The sequence below is a fragment of the Triturus cristatus genome, chromosome 2_1, assembly GCF_964204655.1.
Source record: "Triturus cristatus chromosome 2_1, aTriCri1.1, whole genome shotgun sequence".
In the NCBI taxonomy this organism is placed as follows: domain Eukaryota; kingdom Metazoa; phylum Chordata; class Amphibia; order Caudata; family Salamandridae; genus Triturus; species Triturus cristatus.
In genome coordinates, this window is record NC_140581.1 from 233,805,268 (window position 1) to 233,825,135 (window position 19,868).

Sequence of the window (19,868 nt, forward strand, 5' to 3'; positions counted from 1 at the left end):
TACAAGCGTGAGTCAAATCATGTGTGGGTAACTGGGCTCACGTGCCAACAAAAAATGTAACTATGGGATGTTCGGGAGTCTACGGGGTCACTCATGGTATGACGTAAAGCTTGGTTAACAAGTCGCGTTCGACCAGTGCGCAGGATTTTCCGCGTTAGAGAAGCGAACACAGTTTAAAAGCAGAGGACATTCAGTCAAACTGTGCTTTCAGTAGTTTTCAGCTGCACTTTTCACGAAACCCCTGAAGAAGGGATTTGTTCCCGAAATGCATTGGGTGATTTTTAAATAAAGTGCGGCATGTAGAAACAAGTTTCCTCCTGCGGTTTTATGAACAGTGAAAGAACGTTAATGAAAATGAGTAAAATGAATTGAATACAAAGAAGAGAATGAAAGATGAATAATTTTGGACAAAATTGAGGAGTAAAGAAATGAATTTAATTCATTGGATTTGTTGGTGATTGGCTGTGCAGCTTGATGGGGATCGCAAAATGGTCCCCTTGTGTTTCTCATGACGTAGTATACGTCATGCTAGCGAAGGACGGACGGACCTCCGTATTTGGAGAACCGACCAAGCAAGAGTGTTTCTTTTCAGTGAAACAGCCGCTTAAGCCGCACCGTTGAAAGCAGTGACGCTTTGCCGGGTAGCCTCCATGTTAGGAGAGGGGCCCCCACTCTGCAAGGTTTTTGTTTTTCAAGAATAAACTCCAAAAGGGGGCTTTTATTATTGACAAACAAAATCAATAACCCTGACTCATGTGGCGGCTGGATAATCTCCTCTCCCTGGGACTCCCATGGTGGTCGCGAGTAGAGAAGTTCAGTGACACTCACATCACGCTAAATATGGCGGTAGTATTGCAACTATGCCAGGCGGCCCTGTGACGCACCAGTTGACAGGTCAGAGAAACCAGCACTTCCGCCTACTGAAATTGGAGTGGAGAAACCGTGAGCTTGACAGGGCGGGAGAACGGCCAATTTACAGAGGTCCACCCGATGCCCCAAACAGTAAACCGTCCCCTAAAGTCTTCACACTGTGAGAAAGTGCCATCTTTCTTGCATGGTATGCCCCCACTTTTTGCTGAATTGCTGAATGTACTTTGACTGAGTGTGCCCTGGACTCCTGCCAATCAGGTGCCCAGGGCCTATGTTCCTTCCCTAAAACAAACCAAACCCAAATTGGCAAACCCTGGCCACATGTCAGCCCCTGGTAAATGGTACCCTAGGTACCCAGGGCCTTGTGACCAGGGAAGGCCTCTAAGGGCTGCAGCACTCCTTGTGCCACCCTTGGAGGCCCTGTACCCTTACACACACACACACTGCCTTGGCAGGCTGAGTGTTTGGGTGCAATACAAAAACAAAGTCGACATGACACACATCCCTGTGTGCCATGCCCATCACCTACACTGCCATGGCATACATCAGCCACCCCTCTAGCTGGGTGCCTTATGCCAATGGTGTGGGCACAGGAGCAGGAGCCCAGTGCCCAGGTCCATTACTGAGCACTGTAAGTGCAGTGCTGCCATTTAAGAGTACATGGTGCGGAGAGCTCGTCAAACACGAGCTCCACAGCACCATAATGGCAACACTAAAGACTGAGAAGTTTGGTATCAAACTGCTCAGCACATTAAACCCACACTGATGCCAGTGTGGGATTTAATGTACCAAGCACCCCAGAGGGCATCTTAGAGGTGTCCCCTTAAACCTAACCCCACAATCCACGTCTGCTCTGAGGCTCCCTAGGCTGCCACCCAGCAGACATGTTGCTGAGCCCCTGCTCTCCTGGGCCTGCAACAATGCACATCCTGGGCGAGGTGCTAAATCTCCTCCCCCAGGATGGGCAGGGGAAGCTTCAAAGGCATGCCGCCTCTGTGAGCTTCCCCAGGCCACTGCAACCCCTCACTCTGGCGGGAAGCTTTGTCAGGAAACCCCAAATAAGGACAGGGGATGTGCCAGCCTGCCAACCCCACCCCTCAGGTGGGGGAGGCGAGGTGAAGCACATCTCGGGGCTCTCGCCATCTTGAAGATGGGGAGTCCTAACCTATCAGGACTAGGCTACTGCCCCCCTCCCACAGGAGAGGCAGGATAGTGGGTGTACCCACCCCAGGACAGGGACGCATTGGTCCCTGCCCTTCACCTACCTGTAACGCCCCTAAATCTAGTATTTAGGGGCACCCTGAACCTTCTTTCCCCAGATTCCAGATTCAAAAACTACAAAGAAGAAGAAAGAAGACCTGCCCTGCAGCTGCTAAAAAGAGGAAGACACCAACTGCTTTGGCCCCAGCCCTACCGGCCTGTCGACCCTCGAACCTGCTCCAACCTGGCATCTCTTGTGGCCAGCAACCTCACCAACCCCGGAGGACCTGGCTACCTTTTGGCTCTAAGTCCCTGGGACTCCCATGAGTAGAGGCTCTATTCAAAACCTACCTCTAATCCCTGGCAGCAGCCCGGAACCGAGAACCCAGCACACTCTGCACCAGCCAAGCCTGGCCAGTGCCGGAGTGAACAAAGACCACGAGGACGACCCCACGTCGACTGTGACCCCGAGTCCGGCACCCAAGGACCTCCCTCGACACTCCTGAAGAAGCCTGCAGCCTCAGAACAAGGTGCCCCCCTACCACAATCAACAGAGGGTAAGATTTCCCGACACCAAAAGGCACCCCTGCACGCGGCGCCCCACGGCCCCCTGTGCCCAATCCAGGGGTACCTACCTATCCTCCAACTACCCAACTTACCTCTCGAAGTGGTGGTGGCACCTGAAGAGTCCTCGTCCCCGACCTTGCAGTCTTTTTCTAAACCGGAGATTTCCCATTGAAATCATTTGAGCGCCCGAAGGCTCAAAAGCACCCTGCACCCAGCCGCCCGAGTGGCCCTGGCAGTGAAAACTCCACACCTACCTACTTCCCCACTTGCCCTGAGTAAGTGACCAGGAGCCCAGCTCCCACAGCCGCGTGGCTTGCCAGTCAGCAGCCACCAACCAAGACCCCCCCTATCCCTCATAGGATAACATTGGGCCTAACTCTCTCTACACCCGGCCGCCCTAGAGTCGCTGAGGGTGAACCAACTGTACCTACCTAACCCTGGGGGACCCCTGAGTCTATGCCCAGAACCTCAACTCTGCCAGTCGAGTACTTACCCTTAAACCGATAACTCTATTTTCCTCATAGGGTAACATTGACTGGCTTTTTCCTGAAATTTCTTCTAAGTGTGGACTTTTCAAATCTTAAAATATTCACCAAAAATCAGCTGAGTAACGAAAGCGAAATTACTCACCTGCTCTTAGGTGAGCTCCCAGTGCTGGATCTTGGTGCCCAGCACTGACTCTGAAAAATACTTACAACTGTACTTACCCGTAACCCAATTTTCTTCCATAGGAAATCATTGACTGTTTTTCTGTGAAATTTCTTCTAAGTGTCGATTTCTGCAATCTTTAAATATTCTTCAAAAATCGTATAATATCTGAAAACGTAATTACTTACCTGTTTTGGATAAAGGTCCCAGTACTGAGTCTAGGCACCCAGTACTGGATTACAAATGTAACAAAAACCTACTGTACCTGCAACTTGAATTTTCTTCCATAGGGAATCATTGACTGTTTTCTTTGAAATATTTTCTCTAAGTGTCAACTTTTAAAATAGCTAAATATTGTTTAAAAATCATTACAGTAATTAAGTCGACTTTCATCACTTGATTCCGAGTACTGACCCAGGACTGAATCTAGGATCCAGTCCTGGAATTCCAAAAGTAATCTAAAAAGTAATCTGTTGCAAATAACTTGAATTTTACATTGAGCTCAATGCATTGTTGTGATTAAAATAGAGTTTCCTATTGCAACCACTTGTAACTGTTTACAAAAGTCAATTGTATATTGCAAAATTATTTATATGAGACATCTCATTCTGAGAAAGTATATTTTAAATCCAAGTGTGGGTTCTAAAATAAAACAAGCATATATTTTTTTTATATATAAACCATTGGCCTAGAGTTCAGTTATTGAGTGTGTGAGACAATTTGCTGACTGAGTGTGTACAACAAATGCTTTACACTGTCCTCTGATACTGCCTTACTGCTCGACCAAGCTACCACTTTAGAGAGTAAGGTTATATCTAACTTTAGCCTCTGTCAAACCCTGGGGGACTGTGGAATCCGTACACCCTGTACCTATTAAGGAACAGTATATACAGAGCCACTTTCTCACACTAACGTGTCCATTGCTCCTTGCAGTTTGCGGTGTGTCCCGGATACTCAGATTTCCCTTCCTGTGTGACTCACACAGTCTCAAGTGCACTCCTTGCACCCACTCTGTGTACCCAGCTTCTATGATTATGTTTGCGTGCCCCACACTCGTCGGTGTCCGTTCACACGCACCAAGCAGGCTGGTAGAGGTGAGAAGGGAGCTGCGCCGGGACTTGTGCAGTACTGTATTTCAGCCAAGGGGGGAGTGCTGTAAGCCGGTCTGTCCCCCTCTACCCCAATGAGAGCAATCAATGTAAGGTGAACTACCCTCTCCTGCTAGGGAGTGAGTAGTGAAAGACAAAGCACACATCACATCCCCCCCTGCCTGCATTCTCCCAGGTATAACAAGCATTGGCCGCGCGGCCGTGAATGTGACACAGCCGCGCGGCCAGCGAAAGTGAAAGTGATCACGATCGACGGAGGAAAGACAGATGGCGGCTGCGCGTGTGCATGCTGACGTGCACGCAAGTTTTAGGCCACCAAAAGCCTGTGGCAGCACTTTGGAAACCCACCTACTGTATGTCTCGCAGAGCAACGCATGCACTGGCTCAGGCGAGACCTAAAAATGAAACAGAAATGTTTTATTTTTATTTTTTAAGCGCATCCCATTTTCCTTTAAGGAAAACGGGCTGCATTTAAATTTTAAAAAAAACTGCTTTATTAAAAAAGCAGTCACAGACATGGTGGTCTGCAGCCCACTATCCCCGTGAGTGCTGGCCATTCCTAATGGGGTTGCAGATAGCGCATGCTCACGAATATTAGTGAGGGAGGCAATTTGCGACCCCATTAGGAATCGTTAACAGTATCTGAGACACTGTTGTAAACTGCATTTTGCGAGTCGCAAATTGAGAGTCGCAAAATGTAAGGGTCGTACACCCAGCCCTCTATGAATTCATCATTTAGTGGGATGCCCCATGTCTCTCCACTCTGGCGGAGTTGTTGAGCCAAAGGCTCTATTACCAGAGCAAATAATATTAGTGAGAGGGGACAACCCTGTAGGGTGCCTCTACTCACCAGAATCGGGGCAGAGAGTGTTGTGTAAATAAGCAGCGCTTACAGTCTCCCTATTATGCACATCTTAGTGTGGAGAAAAAGTAGCCCCAATCAACTGTGTCAAATGCCTTTTCTAAGTCTAATACCAGACAGGCAGCAAATGGCCACAGTGTTGAGGCTTGCTCCATCACTCAATATAGTTTTTGGACATTCAGTGTGGTGGACCTATCAGGGATAAAGCCGTTCTGGTTAATTTGTTCTGGACGGGGCCTATGTTCCATCAGTCGGACCGCTAATACTTTACTCCGGATCCTATAATGCGTACCTAGTATTGAAAGTGGGTGGTAAGAGGTAAGTTCTAACGGGTCTCTGTGTGGTTTAGTCATTGACACTAACAGGGATACTCTCAGACTGCGGAAGGCAACCCTCATCCAGGGCAGCCTGCTATACCTTCAACAATTTCGGGCCCAGCAACAACTCCCAGGCCTTATAAAACTTTGTGGGTAATCCGTCCAGGTCCGCGTTCTTTTGTGTTGCTACGCCCCTGATGGCACCACCGATCTCCAGTAGTGTGAGTGGGGTGTTTAGTTACTCTCTTTCCAAGGGATCAATGGTAGGTAGTGTGAGGTGCTCCAGAAAATCAGTTATTTGTGTGCGGTGCTCTACAGTCGTGGAACCATATAGTCGCTGCAAGTAACGTGTGAAGGCACTAAGGATGTCAGATTGGGTAGTGTGCATGTGGGCTGGAGGATTGGGATCGCTGGTGTTGCGCTATGGAGAAGCAAAGATAGAAGCCGGCTTGCTGGTATGCACGAAAGTTCAGGCAACGGAGCTGCACTATTAGCCAAAGATGGCATGCCCACGCCTCCTCCGGGGTGGGCTGCGTTGTGGGGTCATCTTTGGCTGCAGGCTCCTGGGTACCAAGTGAGTCCGCATTAGGTTGCCATGAAGCGCTGGACCCACTGTTCTGATGCAGTGCCTCCTCACTACAGCTTTCAGTGCCTCCCACTCAACTTGCCTAGAGGTGCCTGTGTTCCAGTTATCATCAAAATAGTGGAAAACTGTTTCGCGTGTCTCCTCTCTGAAGGCTTGATGTTCTGGTTTCAGTGGCGGCAGTCTCCACGTGGGGACTGGGGGTCGGGGTGCCCACCATCGGAGGTGGATCTGTAATGGGTTGTGATCAGAGAATGGCCTTACAAGATACTCAGCATCCATTACTTGAGCCTGAACTGAGTGATGACAGAAAGTTAATCTAATCTGACGTGTAAGTCATGAGGGGTAGAATAGGAATATTCCCTGATCCCCTTGTGTAAGCCCCGCCAGCTATCATGTAGTGACCAGTGGCTAATCCATTGAGTGAGAACAGGCTGCCGCTGACATCACTAGGGAGGCTGGCAATGGGGGTGTGAACGATCTGGGTGCGGGTCAAGGAAGCAATTAAAATCGCCTTCCATTATCAAAGGAATATGTGCCCAGCGACTGAGGGCCAAGGAGAGACGCGTCAAAAATGCTGGTTGGGCTGTCTTTGGTGCATAGATGTTTCCTAGGAGTACGGGTCTACCATCTAATAGGCCCTCCACTAGGACATAGCGCCCCTCCGAGTCCACCTCCGCAGCAATGTGCCAGAAAGGAACCCCAAGTCAGATCCATATAAGCACCCCTCTTGCAAACCCTGAATAGGTGGTGCTATAGCATTGCCCTTACCAACGCTTTTTTAACGGAACCTCCTCCCCATTTGCTATGTGAGCCTCACGTTCCAGGTTAAAACCCCTATGTTATCAATGTTTTACTGTGTTGTGTTATCAGGGGGATCTGGGGGGGGCGAAGGTGAGGGAGGCAGGCCAGTTTCCGATCATACGGGTGATACAGGGGTTCTCTTGGCTTGCATGTGCAGCTTCATCCAGTGGTAACCCTGTCACGGACATCCGGTCCGTCTTTGTCTGCATGATCTTTATAACATGAACTGATAATAAACCCCATCTCAACTCCCATCCCAGGGTGGTTTCCAATGGGGTGACTGCCCAAACCGTTAATTCAATATCCCATGTGTGGGAGCTCAAAGATGTTTTTGCATATTACTATACGAGGCTTGTGGGGAGATATCTGCGGCGGGAAGGTGGAAAAAAGGGAGTGAGGGGGGGCAAGGGGAGACTTATCCAGTGGCTCTGCGATGGCCTTCTCAGCCGTCTAGAGCTGTAAGTGCTAAGAAGGGTTAGAGCAGGCCAACTGTTGTGCTAGATCCACGTTTACAGCTTCTATTACTTTCGGAAGCACATTCGGCTGGCCGCCGCGGCCCAAGTCTCCATACACAATCCCCATCCGCATTAACGCCCCCCGGCCCAGCACTCAAATGGCCACCCCCCTCATCTGCAATAGGAGGCAATCCAATCTTAGGAGGAGGTGGGGAATAGAGGGTTGGCACATTAAATCACCCTCTCTAGTCTCAGGGGTATGGCCACAGATGGACCCAGATACACAGTGTCAAGAAATTCAACCTTTTTTCTTATATCAAACTGTCAGCGGTTTGCGGTGTGACGTCTGGTAAGAACAACAATGCATTACTGTTCTATGAGCCTCTTGAGTCCTAGTGGGCGTCATCCATGATCTCCGGCGGGGAGCAACGTCCCACCCACCAAGACGAGGCTGTGGACAACACCTGGGACTGCTTCACCCAGGCTTGCTCCTGTGTAGGAGTACCATTAATCTCACTGTTGGCCTCTTTGTCCTGTTTCGCCCCCACAGGTCCTCGCCGCCTATATTGCCGCTGTTTCCTCCTCATAACAGTGCGCTCTGCCCATCCCAAGCATCCGGAGGCTCAGTGAAGAACGACTTTTTGCTATTCGCGATCACCTTTAGTTTGCTCAGGAATGACAAAGAGTATCTTAAGCCCACCTGTGGGAGCTTTAGTTTCACTCCTAGGAACGAGGTTTTCCAGTACTGCACAGCCATCATGTGATCTGGGTACAGGTATAGTCTTGTGTTGTCGTATAGAATAGGGTCTGCAGTGCGGGTTGCTTGCAATATTGCTTCTTTGTCACTGTAATTCATTACGCATGCCACAACAGGTCTAGGCAGAGCTCCTATCAGTGGCCTCCTAGGTGGCACACAAGTGGCACGTTCTAGTAGGGAATGTGGAGATAGCTTAGCACGGGCGCCTGTCTGACTCAGACAGTTTTAGAAGAATAGTACTGGGTCGGATCCTTCAGGAAACCCAATTAGCTTGAGATTATTGCGGCGCGATCGCCCATCTGAGTCTTCTGCTCTTTTCTCAAATACCTGGACTTTGGCTGTGACTGAGCGCACTTGTGCCACCAATTCTGATACATTGGGTTGGAGCTCCGCTATAGCAGTTTCAGTGGATCAGACATGGGTGTACAGTTTCTTCTGGTCGTCCCGTAGCAACCCCCAACTCAATCACTACAGTATCTACGTGCCTCTAAGTTGCGGTCTGAATTCACCGGCAGCCTCCAGCATTTTAACTAGTTCTGCATCCATGTCAGGTGAGGCTACCTCCACTGTCATAGACTCAGGGGTAGGGCGCTCAATCACGTCCATTGGTGGGCGTCCAATGTGCTGGGAGCCTATTCTGCCTCTCTTCCCCATGATGTCAGGGATTTCACCCTCTCTTGTGGCACTGAGAGGTAGTCAAGTCCCGCTCTCTGGATGGCTGGTTTAATGCACTCCTCTCAGCTCAAGCCCGCCAGTCCCCAGATCGCTATAACACCATACAGCGCAACTCTGGCTGACTATCCAATTCCATTAGGGGCAGGAGTCAGTGACCTTACCGTTCCAGCACTTTGCTCCCGTTTTCTAAACAGGGTCGAGGGACAATCTAACTGCAGCAGCAATTGACCAGTGACTGAGATGACTCCTGTGTTAGTGGGACTCCTGCTGAGGCCTCGCTCGTAATGACTCTCGTACTGACAAGGACCCGCCTCTCCCCATCTGACTCTCAACCTTGATACACGGGGGCACGAGCAGCCCAAGGCTGAACTGCAGATCAAGTTATGTGCGAGCCGGGGTAGGAGCGCAAGTGGGACAGTACTCTGTGGATACTCTTAGCGGTTCTCAATGGATGAGCCAGGGTCGAGGGACGCTACCCCCCCAGGGCCTCTTCTCCTCCCAGTCCTAACCCAAACATGTGACCGGAATCGTAGCGGTTCAGTCGTCCCTCCCCCTCTCTGGGTGTCTCTGAAGCAGGTCACAGTCACTTGGGAAACACATGCTACTCATGTGGTTAGGCATCCATGGACACCTGGCACCGGGGCCACACTGCAGCAGCCAAACTCACCCCAGGATGATGCTCACACAGTCTCCTGGCTTCATCCAGGCCTTCTCCTAGGTGCGGGTCCCGAGCCCAGCCTCCACCAGAGGTGTGTGTTCAGAAGCTGGGCCCTCAGTAATCCCTTGCCCGCTCCTCACCTGCCCCCCTTCAGGCCAGGATTGCGTCCTAGTCATTTCCCAGTCGATTTCAGGGCCCACAGTACTATGGCAGCCATCAGCAGAGGCCTCCCTCCTCCGTGTCCGGTCCGGGTGGCCTCTATTACAGGCCTCCGCTGTCCCTGTTTTTGCCCCAGCACAATCGGCTGTTAGGCCCAACAGTATTCCCCCCCCCCCCCTCTGTGGGCAATGATGTAGCAGGTCTCAGCTCCGCGGGGGGAGAAGGGGCTGAGGCAAATAGCCACACCCACCCTCAGCTGCTGCAAATGTGTCGGGCACTAGTGGCTGCCACAAATCAGTAGGGGGGAGGCAAGTCACACCATACCAGTTTAGCCTTGGGCATTGGTATCGCAACCCCCAAGCACTGCTGATTCCTCCTCCCGGCCACTGCGATGTCTTCTTAGGGGCCCACACGCCTCAGTCCCTGTTGGAGTGTGCACTGGGCAATGCGGCCTTCAGCAGTTCACCGCTCGCTCCCCTCCCAGCTCAGCTCATGTCCTGACATCACCCGGGCCCTCTCTTGGCCACTCTCAACCACCCCGGCCCTCCGTTGATCAGGGTTCGGGCCTCTCCCTGCCAGTAAAAGGGCTGACGCACCCATGGGCCTAACCCATACGGCCTTCAAGCTGATGCTCGGCCCCCCCTCAAGGTAGGCCAATGTAAGCTACCCTGCCTCGCCGCCGGGGTCCCCACCTAAAAGTGGCTGGCACAGATTCCGCCACATCACCGATTGCTACTGGTTTTAGTCGGCCAAGCACTGGTTACTGCGATGTGTGCAGGATCGTGGGTCTCGGAAACGGAGCTTCTCTAGCTTGCATTCCTCATCTTCTGCGGCTCAGCCACATTTCTGGATTTTTGTCCCCGTGGTTTTATTTTCTCATAAAAAAATTCTGCTTATCTAAACTTTGGTGTGGCTCTTTACAGTGTTTTGTGCAATTTTTTCTACTGTAAATGGGTTGCTTACATAATTTTCATGTTGCCTTCGATTTAAGACAGACTTCTTTTCATGTTACCAGGGACTGAGCACAGGTTTATTCTATTTGCTTTGTGTGACAAGTGATGACCTTATTCTCGGAGGTGGAAATTTGGCCACCCCAAATAATAATCCACTTTCCTATATATAGTGGGTATACGGATATGAAACTGCAGCAGGACTCATTCTTTTAGTCCTCTTTAGTTCAACCTAAATTGAGAAACACTTGAAGAAAAAACGTATTTCCTCAATTCATACACAAAGCCAGTGGTAAGATTTGGCCATTGAGAGTTTAATCTTTGGGTGGGAAATGAAAAGGGCTCTATAGCACCATCACCAACTAGAAATCTTAAAGTGTTGTTTTATTCTGAAAATGGTGAAAGTACGAACACCTTACAGAGGACATCTCCTGGGCTGGGTATTGATTATGGATTTACCACTGAAAATCCTGAAAACCCAAAATTGTACTGGACACAATGTTGACATGAGGTTCTACTTTAAATACTCACAAACATGCTGGTTTATTAAAGCACACAATACCTATCAAATACCATAACTTAAAACAACAAATATAAAATGTCAACCCGATTCTCTGGTGCCTAGATAACTAGAAGGAAATTGATCAATCCTTATAACAAGTTTTCTTTGGGCCTCTGAAATCAGATTGTACTGCAACTCAATTAACATGGGTCTCTTAAGTATTCGACATTAGTAAGGTAATATAGTGTAGGCTTAGATAAGATAGAGGTGACAAAGCAAATAACACTCCATTATATTGTCCAGCTAGACGTATCCTTTAAGAAAAGAATACAATATCATTCACTATTAAATTCAAAAGGCAGTAAACACGCCACAGTTTATAGCGGATTAATTTCTACCAAAATGCGGGAGTAATTGAAATTCCTTTGCACACATTTACGTTTTAAAAGGGACATGAACACCTGCAAGGTTTGTGATTGTGGCCTAGAAAGCAAGTTTCTGGTCGTCTTGGAAAGTGTAGAGACTTCTGCAAATGTGCTGGTTATTATGCATTACATGTTTTCTTTGTAGTTAGACATGTCCCAGGAACATCTTGGACCTCTGTACTTGCGATGCCAGAACACTAACAGTCAGAATGCTTAACTTACAACAGCATTTGAAGCCAGGAAGTGCAGCTTGAGGTGGGAGCTATTTTCCAGCTTAATGGCACACCGAGGGCAAAGGGGTGTACAGTCTCTTCCAGTCCAGGGACAAGAATTGGGTGACCTTCGTGGTTATGGTAGCAGCAGAGTTGAGGAGGCAGTAGGAGACAGAAACCTACTCTTCCCTTTTAACTGATAGTCACCACCCACAACAGGGAGGAGTGAGAGAAATTCCCTCATGCAGTACAAAGATTGCAAGATGCAGAAAGAAGGCTTCAATGCAAAGCTTCTGGTGCACGGGTGAAACACTCTTGGGGGGTGGAGTGGGGGTGGGGAGAACAGACTCTACGACAATTGTTTTACAATTTAATGCCTTTACCATAAAACCTTACCTTACCATGCATGCCTTTACTAAGAATTTGCTTTTCCACACATGCTTTTACCAAGAAGGTAACTATATTTAAGGTAAGCGTGTTTATATATGGTTTAACTTATCTTAAATATACTTACCTCGTGTCATAAAGAAATGAGTGGTAAAGGCATATCCGTGCAAAAAGGCATGAGTGCAAAAAGGCATGCACGGCAAAGGCACTGCATGGCAAAAGGCACTGCGTGGCAAAAGGCACTGCGTGGCAAAAGGCATGCATTTTAACATCATACAACAAGCAACAGTTCTGGGGCAGCTCCTCGATAAGGACAATAGGGTCTCACAGCGCAGCTGAAAACGGCTTAACATGTCTTGCAACAAGGCAGCAAATGTCTGCAGTCCACAGGGCAGTCTAACTCCTTTGTCTTAGCCCAAAACAATAGCAGTCTCTTCCTAAATCACAATTTGCCCCAAAACCTTACAGGCAAGTAGCAGCAACACAGTGCAGCTCCCGGTTCAGCCCTCCTTTGCTGGTGCACACCCCTTCACCAAAGTTCAATAGTAAACTATTTATCAGGCTTACAGAGTCAGATTGCATTCACAATTCATAAAAGGCAGGGTTTGGCCATGTAGTCACTGGGGTCTGGTGCAGTACCTGAATATTTGGAGGGAATCAATCATATCCAAGTGCATCTAGTTTGTTGCACATTCAGGTCCTATAACAAATAAGCATCTCACAAGATGAAGTGTCTCAGAATCCAAAAAGATGGCCAACATCCCATAATATTTGTTTCTGATGCACGCTGAACCCTGACAGCCACAAGTCAATCAAACTGTTGCTGGGTTTGACACAGAGTATGGCATGGAGCACGTTAGTTATTGTAGGTGAATGTAGTGTCAGTCAGTCAGTCAAAGTACTTTATTTCGATAAATCAATATCATAAAAAGACAAGGGAACAAAATATGTACACTCAAACAAAAAATACAATTGATACCAAATAAATATTTGTCTTATATACATTCAATCATGATATACACATAAATAATACTAAAATAAATACATGTGATAAAATTCGATCCTAAGTATGTGTTAAAAAGAGGTCAGTTAAGATAAAATAAACTGTACAAAGCGTTTACATAAAATCAATTAAAAGTCTTTCTTGGAGTGATCAATAACCATGAGCAAAATACAGTTCAACGCATTTAGAGACCCTAGTTCAGAGTGATGTCATTCGACATCCTTTTCTTGACTCTGATAGCCCCCACTAAAAAGTTAGCAACGTGGAAGGTTATCCTTGGTGTCTGTAATAGCTGTAAAAAAAGGAGTGCGGGCCTAACCTGTATGAACCCAACCTCTTTGAGGATTGGAAGTAAGTATTTCCTTCTTAATGCCGTGAAATGCTCACAGAACATCAAAAAGTGCAAAGTGTTCTGGGTCGAGAAGTTGTCGCAGTTACATAGCAGGGCGTTTTCGGGAGAACACCAAGTTGGAAAGTGACCCAAAGATAAGTGGATCAGGTTTAGCCGAAATCGGGTTAAGAGAAAGCGATGATAAGGCAGGTTAACGAAGGTTAGATATGGTTCTGGGCCAGCATGGCTGCTCAGGATAATGCCCGCCCTTACCATAGGTTTCTCCAATTCTGTTTGTTCCCTGGCTAAACGTAACGTATCTCCCATCAGAGCTTTGATCTGGACTAGGTCTTTTGCAGTTATTGTGGACGGGGATGAGTAAAGGTCTAATCTCCCTATCTTGGATAGACTGTTTTTAATATAGGCTAGCCACGGTATTTTGCATGCTCTATCTAACTGCATGCAGTCTTTTAGGATGGTATGGTTGAGCGGAATTTCCTGATTCAACCAGATCCTCAACCAAGCCAGGACAGGGGCCATTTTTATCAGGTCAGAGATATAACCCATGCCAAGTTCAGAGTGTACAATATAAGTAGGAGTTGACTGGGGGACGGAAAGGACTGAACTTAAAAATTTATTTTCAGTAATCTGAATGCTTTCCGTTGAGCAATAACCCCAAATGGCACTGCCATATGTTGCCACAGCTAAACTTTTGGCTTCATAAATTTTTAGCAGAGTGACTATCGGTCTTGCTCCTAATTTTTTTATAAAACACTGGAGAGCGGAAGAAGATCTGGCAAGAGCAATATTTCTACTTTTTATATTCGGCCCCCAGCTACCTTTCTCGTCAAACACTATGCCTAGATATGGGAAGGTGGCTACTCTACAAAGCTCTTGTTTGCCACAGAAGAATGTTTTTGAAGGCCTATTATTCGTAACCCTGCCCATGATCATAATTTGAGATTTTTTAGCATTGATCTTTAGGTCCAGGGAACTCATAAATGCCTCAAAAGCATTCAATAGCCTTTGGAGACCCATACCAGTACGAGAGAGCAAAACGGCGTCATCCGCGTATAGGAGAACTGGAATACCAAGTTCACCTATACGTGGGACATCGAGAGTTGCCGCTTTGAGGGAGGGTTCCAAGGCATTTATGTAAATTGTAAACAGAAGGGGTGCCAGGATACATCCCTGCCTCACCCCTCTTTCTGATTTAAAGTGGTTGGTGCATCGCCCTTCCGTGGTTACTCTAACCGCAGCTGTTAAGTTAGAGTGGAGATCAGCTAGAAGACAAACTAGAGCCCTGTCCAGTCCTAAGTTAAGCAAGATATTCCACAATTTGGAGCGATTAACAAAATCGAAGGCAGACGAGAGGTCCATGAACCCCAGATACATGAGCCCCTCTCTGGCCTTCGTATATTTTTCGACCAATAGGTGTAAGTTAAGACTTTGATCGATTGTGCTCCTTTTGGGTCTTAAACCGTACTGGACATTAGATAGTACCCCTTTCTCAGTTATCCATTCATTCAACCTAGAGAGGATAACCCTACCCAAGATCTTCACCGAGGAATCGATTAAAGATATCGGTCTGTAACAGGATGGATCTTGCCTGTTACCCTTTTTAAAGACCGGTATGATGATCGTTTTTTTCCACGAGTCCGGAATTTTATCGGTGATAAGAACATTAAAAACGTTACATAGAATTTTAGACCAAAATTTAGGTGCATGTTTAAAAACATCTCCAGGAACCCCGTCAGGGCCTGGGGCTTTATTTTTCGGGGACAAGTCATTTGCCCGTTCCACTTCTGCCGGTGCAAAAATGACAATTTGCTTAGTGGGACACAAAACGCCTCCTTCTACTCCTAAGGGGGCGACGATAATGTCAATGCCAGTGGAATCTGTGTAGATCTCACTAAAGTGTTTAATCCATCCCTCATCGGGGATGTTAGCCTCAAGAGGGGTATGTGGGTCCTCCGAAAAAAGTGGCTGGTTTATAGTGTTCTAAAAGAGGCCACTATTTTTTAGTGTTAATGGGTCCAGTAGCTGCGCTAAGGCATTATCTTTTAGGACCCTCTTCCTCTCTAGAATAGTTTTCTTATATATAGACCTTGCACTTACTATGTCCGCACGAATTTTGGGGGTAGCCTTGATGGCTTTTAATAGGTCCCCATGCGCATTAGAACATTTCTTGTCAAACCATCTTTTTCCCACGGACACCATCGGGCTAGGTTTTTTCTGGAGACTACGGTCAATTTCTATGCAAATGTTAGCAAAAGCTGCTATGACCTCATTGCATTCAATTCTATTTGTTAAACAAATTGCAACTTCGTCCTCGGTCCTGTGCAACACCTCCTTTAAGAAGCTTTCAGGAACTATTTTTGCCCATTTTAACCTGCGATTTTGATCTTTTGCCACAAGATTTGCTCCCCCTCTACCTTTAGCTGATTTAAGGGAAAATACATTGGCAAACAATAACTCTAAAAGAACCGGATTATGGTCACTAAAAACTGATACCTCCGTATAATATTTGATAACATTACACAACAAACATGAAGTCAAAAATATATAGTCTATAATAGTACCCTTGTCATTTCCTTTAAAAGAGGGGGTTCTGTTGTTTCCATCCCCACAGGCTGATTCATATAAATTCCATCTGGCTAGAAAAATTTCTAGAAGTTCACCACGCCTGGTATGCTCAAAATGCACTAGGGAGGAGAAGGGGGGGGACGTCAACCTCCTGGCTAGTGCATGGTAGAGGGCATGGATGTATATTGAAATCCCCCAATAATATTAATTCATATGTATGAGCATTAGTACTATAGGCTGACATAAATTTATCCAGTACATCAAGATTATGACTGGTGCAATCATTGGCATTAGAATTATAAAAATTAACAAAGAGAATCTTAGCCTTATCATTCGAAGCAAGTTCAACGATCAGACAATTTTCAGAGCCAGATGAACGTTGGGTAAGTGTCCCTTTTATGTCTAGTTTAAATAAAGTTAACAGGCCCCCCTTGGGTCGACCAGCCACGCTACTGATAGCTGGAATGCAGAAGCAGCTGTAGCCATCCAGGGAAAAGCTATTCGTCAGATCCCATGTCTCTTGTAACGCAATGATGTCAAATGCATTAAGTGACGATAGCCAATCCGGGTTCCCCATTTTGTTCTTTATACCAGCAATGTACCAAGTGGCAATTTTAAGAGATGGAGCTGATAACTCGGGTGGCTTGCTGGTTGCATCAGGGAGTCAATCGTTTTCCCACTGCCTGTTAGCTGGCTGCTGGCCATAAAAATCCACATCATTTAAGTGCATAGGAACTCTCAGTGGCATATTAATAGGACAGCCAGGCCCTCCCCTGGTGATGTCATTTCCATAATACTCAGGTAATTGGGGCCGTTGCTGCTGAGTGCTGGTCAGATGACTATAAAAATATCCAAGAGGTCTAACAGCGACTGAGTTATCCTGATTGGGTAAAGAGGCGGCTCTTAGGAGGACGGTAGCCACATGTTGAGGGTATTTGAAGTTGATTATAATGCAATCCCCTCTTGTGGTTTTCCTTCCACACCCAATCCAGCCTACTCTACGAGTAGATATTATATCGTTTGAAAGAGCCAACGGAAAACCACAATTTTTATTCAGCCAGGCAAGTGATTTATTTTTTAAAGCATCATGGGTTTCCTGCCTAGAATTCGACATACAGGAGTCAACCTCAGGGACATTGATCAGTACCACTGTGTAAGGAACACACTGTGGTGGGAGGTTAACAGCATTGTTTCTCCTGTGTTTAATAAACCCCGGCGCTTCACCCTTGGCTAAGTTCATCTGGGTATTCTGAGAACTTTTTTGTGCTAAGTGTGGTTGTCGTTGAGTAGGTACTGAAACTGGTGGGATAGCCCCTAGTGGATGTGGTAATAAAGAGGGTGGCAAGGCGATTACAGGCTGACATGTCTGACTACTACCCCCAGAGCCCCCAGGACCTCCCTCACAGATGTTAACAGTGGGATGAAAAATGGATTCCGATGAGTTATAGCCCGAGGGGCCGGACAAATCGGGTTGGGGGGTTATCAAAGAAGGAAAACGGGACAGGTGGGAATCCAAGAGGCCTTTCAAACTGTTTACCTCTGAAGAGACTAGGTCTAACTTCTCCAACAAAGGTCTAAGCATTGACTCTAGTTTGGACTCTAAAGTTAAAACCAAGAGATCTATAAGGGCCGGGTGGAGAATACTCCCCTCAGCTTTATTAATGACCTCAGGGGTATCGTGTGGAGACTCAGATGTGACCCCCCTACTTGATTGTGCAGAGCCTTGTTTTTTGGGCTTTCGGATTACCATCCTCTTAGCTGGAGCCTTCCTACAAGCACGCACCCTTATATGCGCAGGAGATGGAGATGTAATGTCCTTAGAACAGGATGCTAGACACTGGGAGGAAATTGAATCATTTAAGGTTACATGCTCCTCCATACTTTCAACGTTTACCAGGTCGTTTGTCATGACTATATCAGCGATATTAATATTATCGCAACTATTTTCTAGAACAAGAGGTCTAATATTAGGAGTGATAGACCTTGTTGGTGACGTTTCTGGGCTCAATCTGCCCAGGGAGAGTCTCCTGTCTTTGTTGATCTTGTTTACCACTTTCACAAGATAATTGTCCATAGTCCTGTTATCACTTGTGGCAGGTAATTTAGTAGACCTAAGCTTCGACATCAAGGCAGACAACAATTAAAACTTACAAGTAAATAAAATGGCAGGGTCTTCACCTGTTTTTCAGAATTGTCATACACTTAGCGCACCCAACTACGAAGTATATAAACCAAAACAATGCCAATGTACAATAGGGTAGCCTACTTACAAGTCCAGGACCTAGTGAGCTAGGACAGGATCCGTGGCCCAGCCCGGCCTCTTCCGGCCCCGGACGGCCACAGACGGTCCCGCCCTTCTCCCGGGCTTCTCCCGGCGCTACCCGCGACGCTGGGGTCAAGGACCGTTAAGTAGCGGCTCCAGGCGCGCTGGCGGCGTGTTTCCGGCCCCAGGGGATCCTGGGAAATGTAGTTTTGGCGTGCGCTCCCCCCACACAGCAACCACCACAGCAAGCGACGGCGGGACGGAGACGCCGCGGGCACAAGGAACTTGGAAGCGCCAGGAGCTGTGGCACACTCAGGTAGGTTTCGTTCAGTTTCCCAGCCTTTCACCACCTTTCTACTTCGTCCCCCGCTCTGCCGGGGTCAAGGACCGTTAAGTAGCGGCTCCGGGCGCGCTGGCGGCGTGTTTCCGGCCCCAGGGGATCCTGGGAAATGTAGTTTTGGCGTGCGCTCCCCCCACACAGCGGCCACCACAGCAAGCGACGGCGGGAGGGAGACGCCGCGGGCACAAGGAACTTGGAAGCGCCAGGAGCTGTGGCACACTCAGGTAGGTTTCGTTCAGTTTCCCAGCCTTTCAACACCTTTCTACTTCGTCCCCCGCTCTGCCGGGGTCAAGGACCGTTAAGTAGCGGCTCCGGGCGCGCTGGCGGCGTGTTTCCGGCCCCAGGGGATCCTGGGAAATGTAGTTTTGGCGTGCGCTCCCCCCACACAGCGGCCACCACAGCAAGCGACGGCGGGAGGGAGACGCCGCGGGCACAAGGAACTTGGAAGCGCCAGGAGCTGTGGCACACTCAGGTAGGTTTCGTTCAGTTTCCCAGCCTTTCACCACCTTTCTACTTCGTCCCTAGAACGCATAGTTGTTGACGCAACTTCCTGCTCCCCAGTGCGTTGCCTCCAGGGTTAATTTGTGCTTCACAGTTTGCAACCATGTGTTGCATGTAGTGATCACTTCCTCACAAGCAAGCAAGGTAATTAAATCTAAAATGGCGCTTTGAGCAACAGTAGGAGTGACTCGCGAGAAGAGTGGTCAGAAATAAAGTAATACAACTCACTAAAGCAATTATTTCATATTGTCAGTGTAAATCACCAATTGCCAGTTCATTCACATTTAAATACTAATAGTTTGTTAAAAAAAAATTTCACTGAAAAGTTCAACGGTCACCCGGTAGAGACCAAAAACCACTTTAAGCGACTAGTCCCTTTCAAAGGGTAACACCAGATTTGAACTTAAAAAATGCTGAGATTATGATTTTGAAATCCATTAATAAACTTAGACTCACGTTTCTAGAAATTTGAAGGTCTAGTGATTTCAAGGAAGCACAAAAAATGCATTAATAATTGCTTACCTCATTTCATTCACTTGTTTCAGTACATCCTGCTGTGTGTGTAGAAGAGCCTCAAGATCCTTCTGCGACACCTGAAGAAAGAAAACACAGAAATTGGGTTACTAAATGTGTCAGCAATAAATAAGATGGGAACAGGGATAAATCTTTATTAAAAATGATCCGTGTGTAGGCAGTTCAGAGCA

General features: G+C 47.5%; 1 protein-coding gene across 1 annotated transcript in view; it reads right to left on the reverse strand.

Annotated features, from left to right (window-relative positions):
* LMAN1 (lectin, mannose binding 1) overlaps positions 1-19,868 on the reverse strand; it is a 249,386-nt gene that overhangs the window by 116,028 nt on the left and 113,490 nt on the right. Inside the window, exon 10 of the mRNA XM_085630506.1 lies at positions 19,687-19,757. Within this exon, the coding sequence (XP_085486632.1) occupies positions 19,687-19,757 (71 nt within the window). The remainder of the gene's footprint in view (positions 1-19,686; positions 19,758-19,868) is intronic.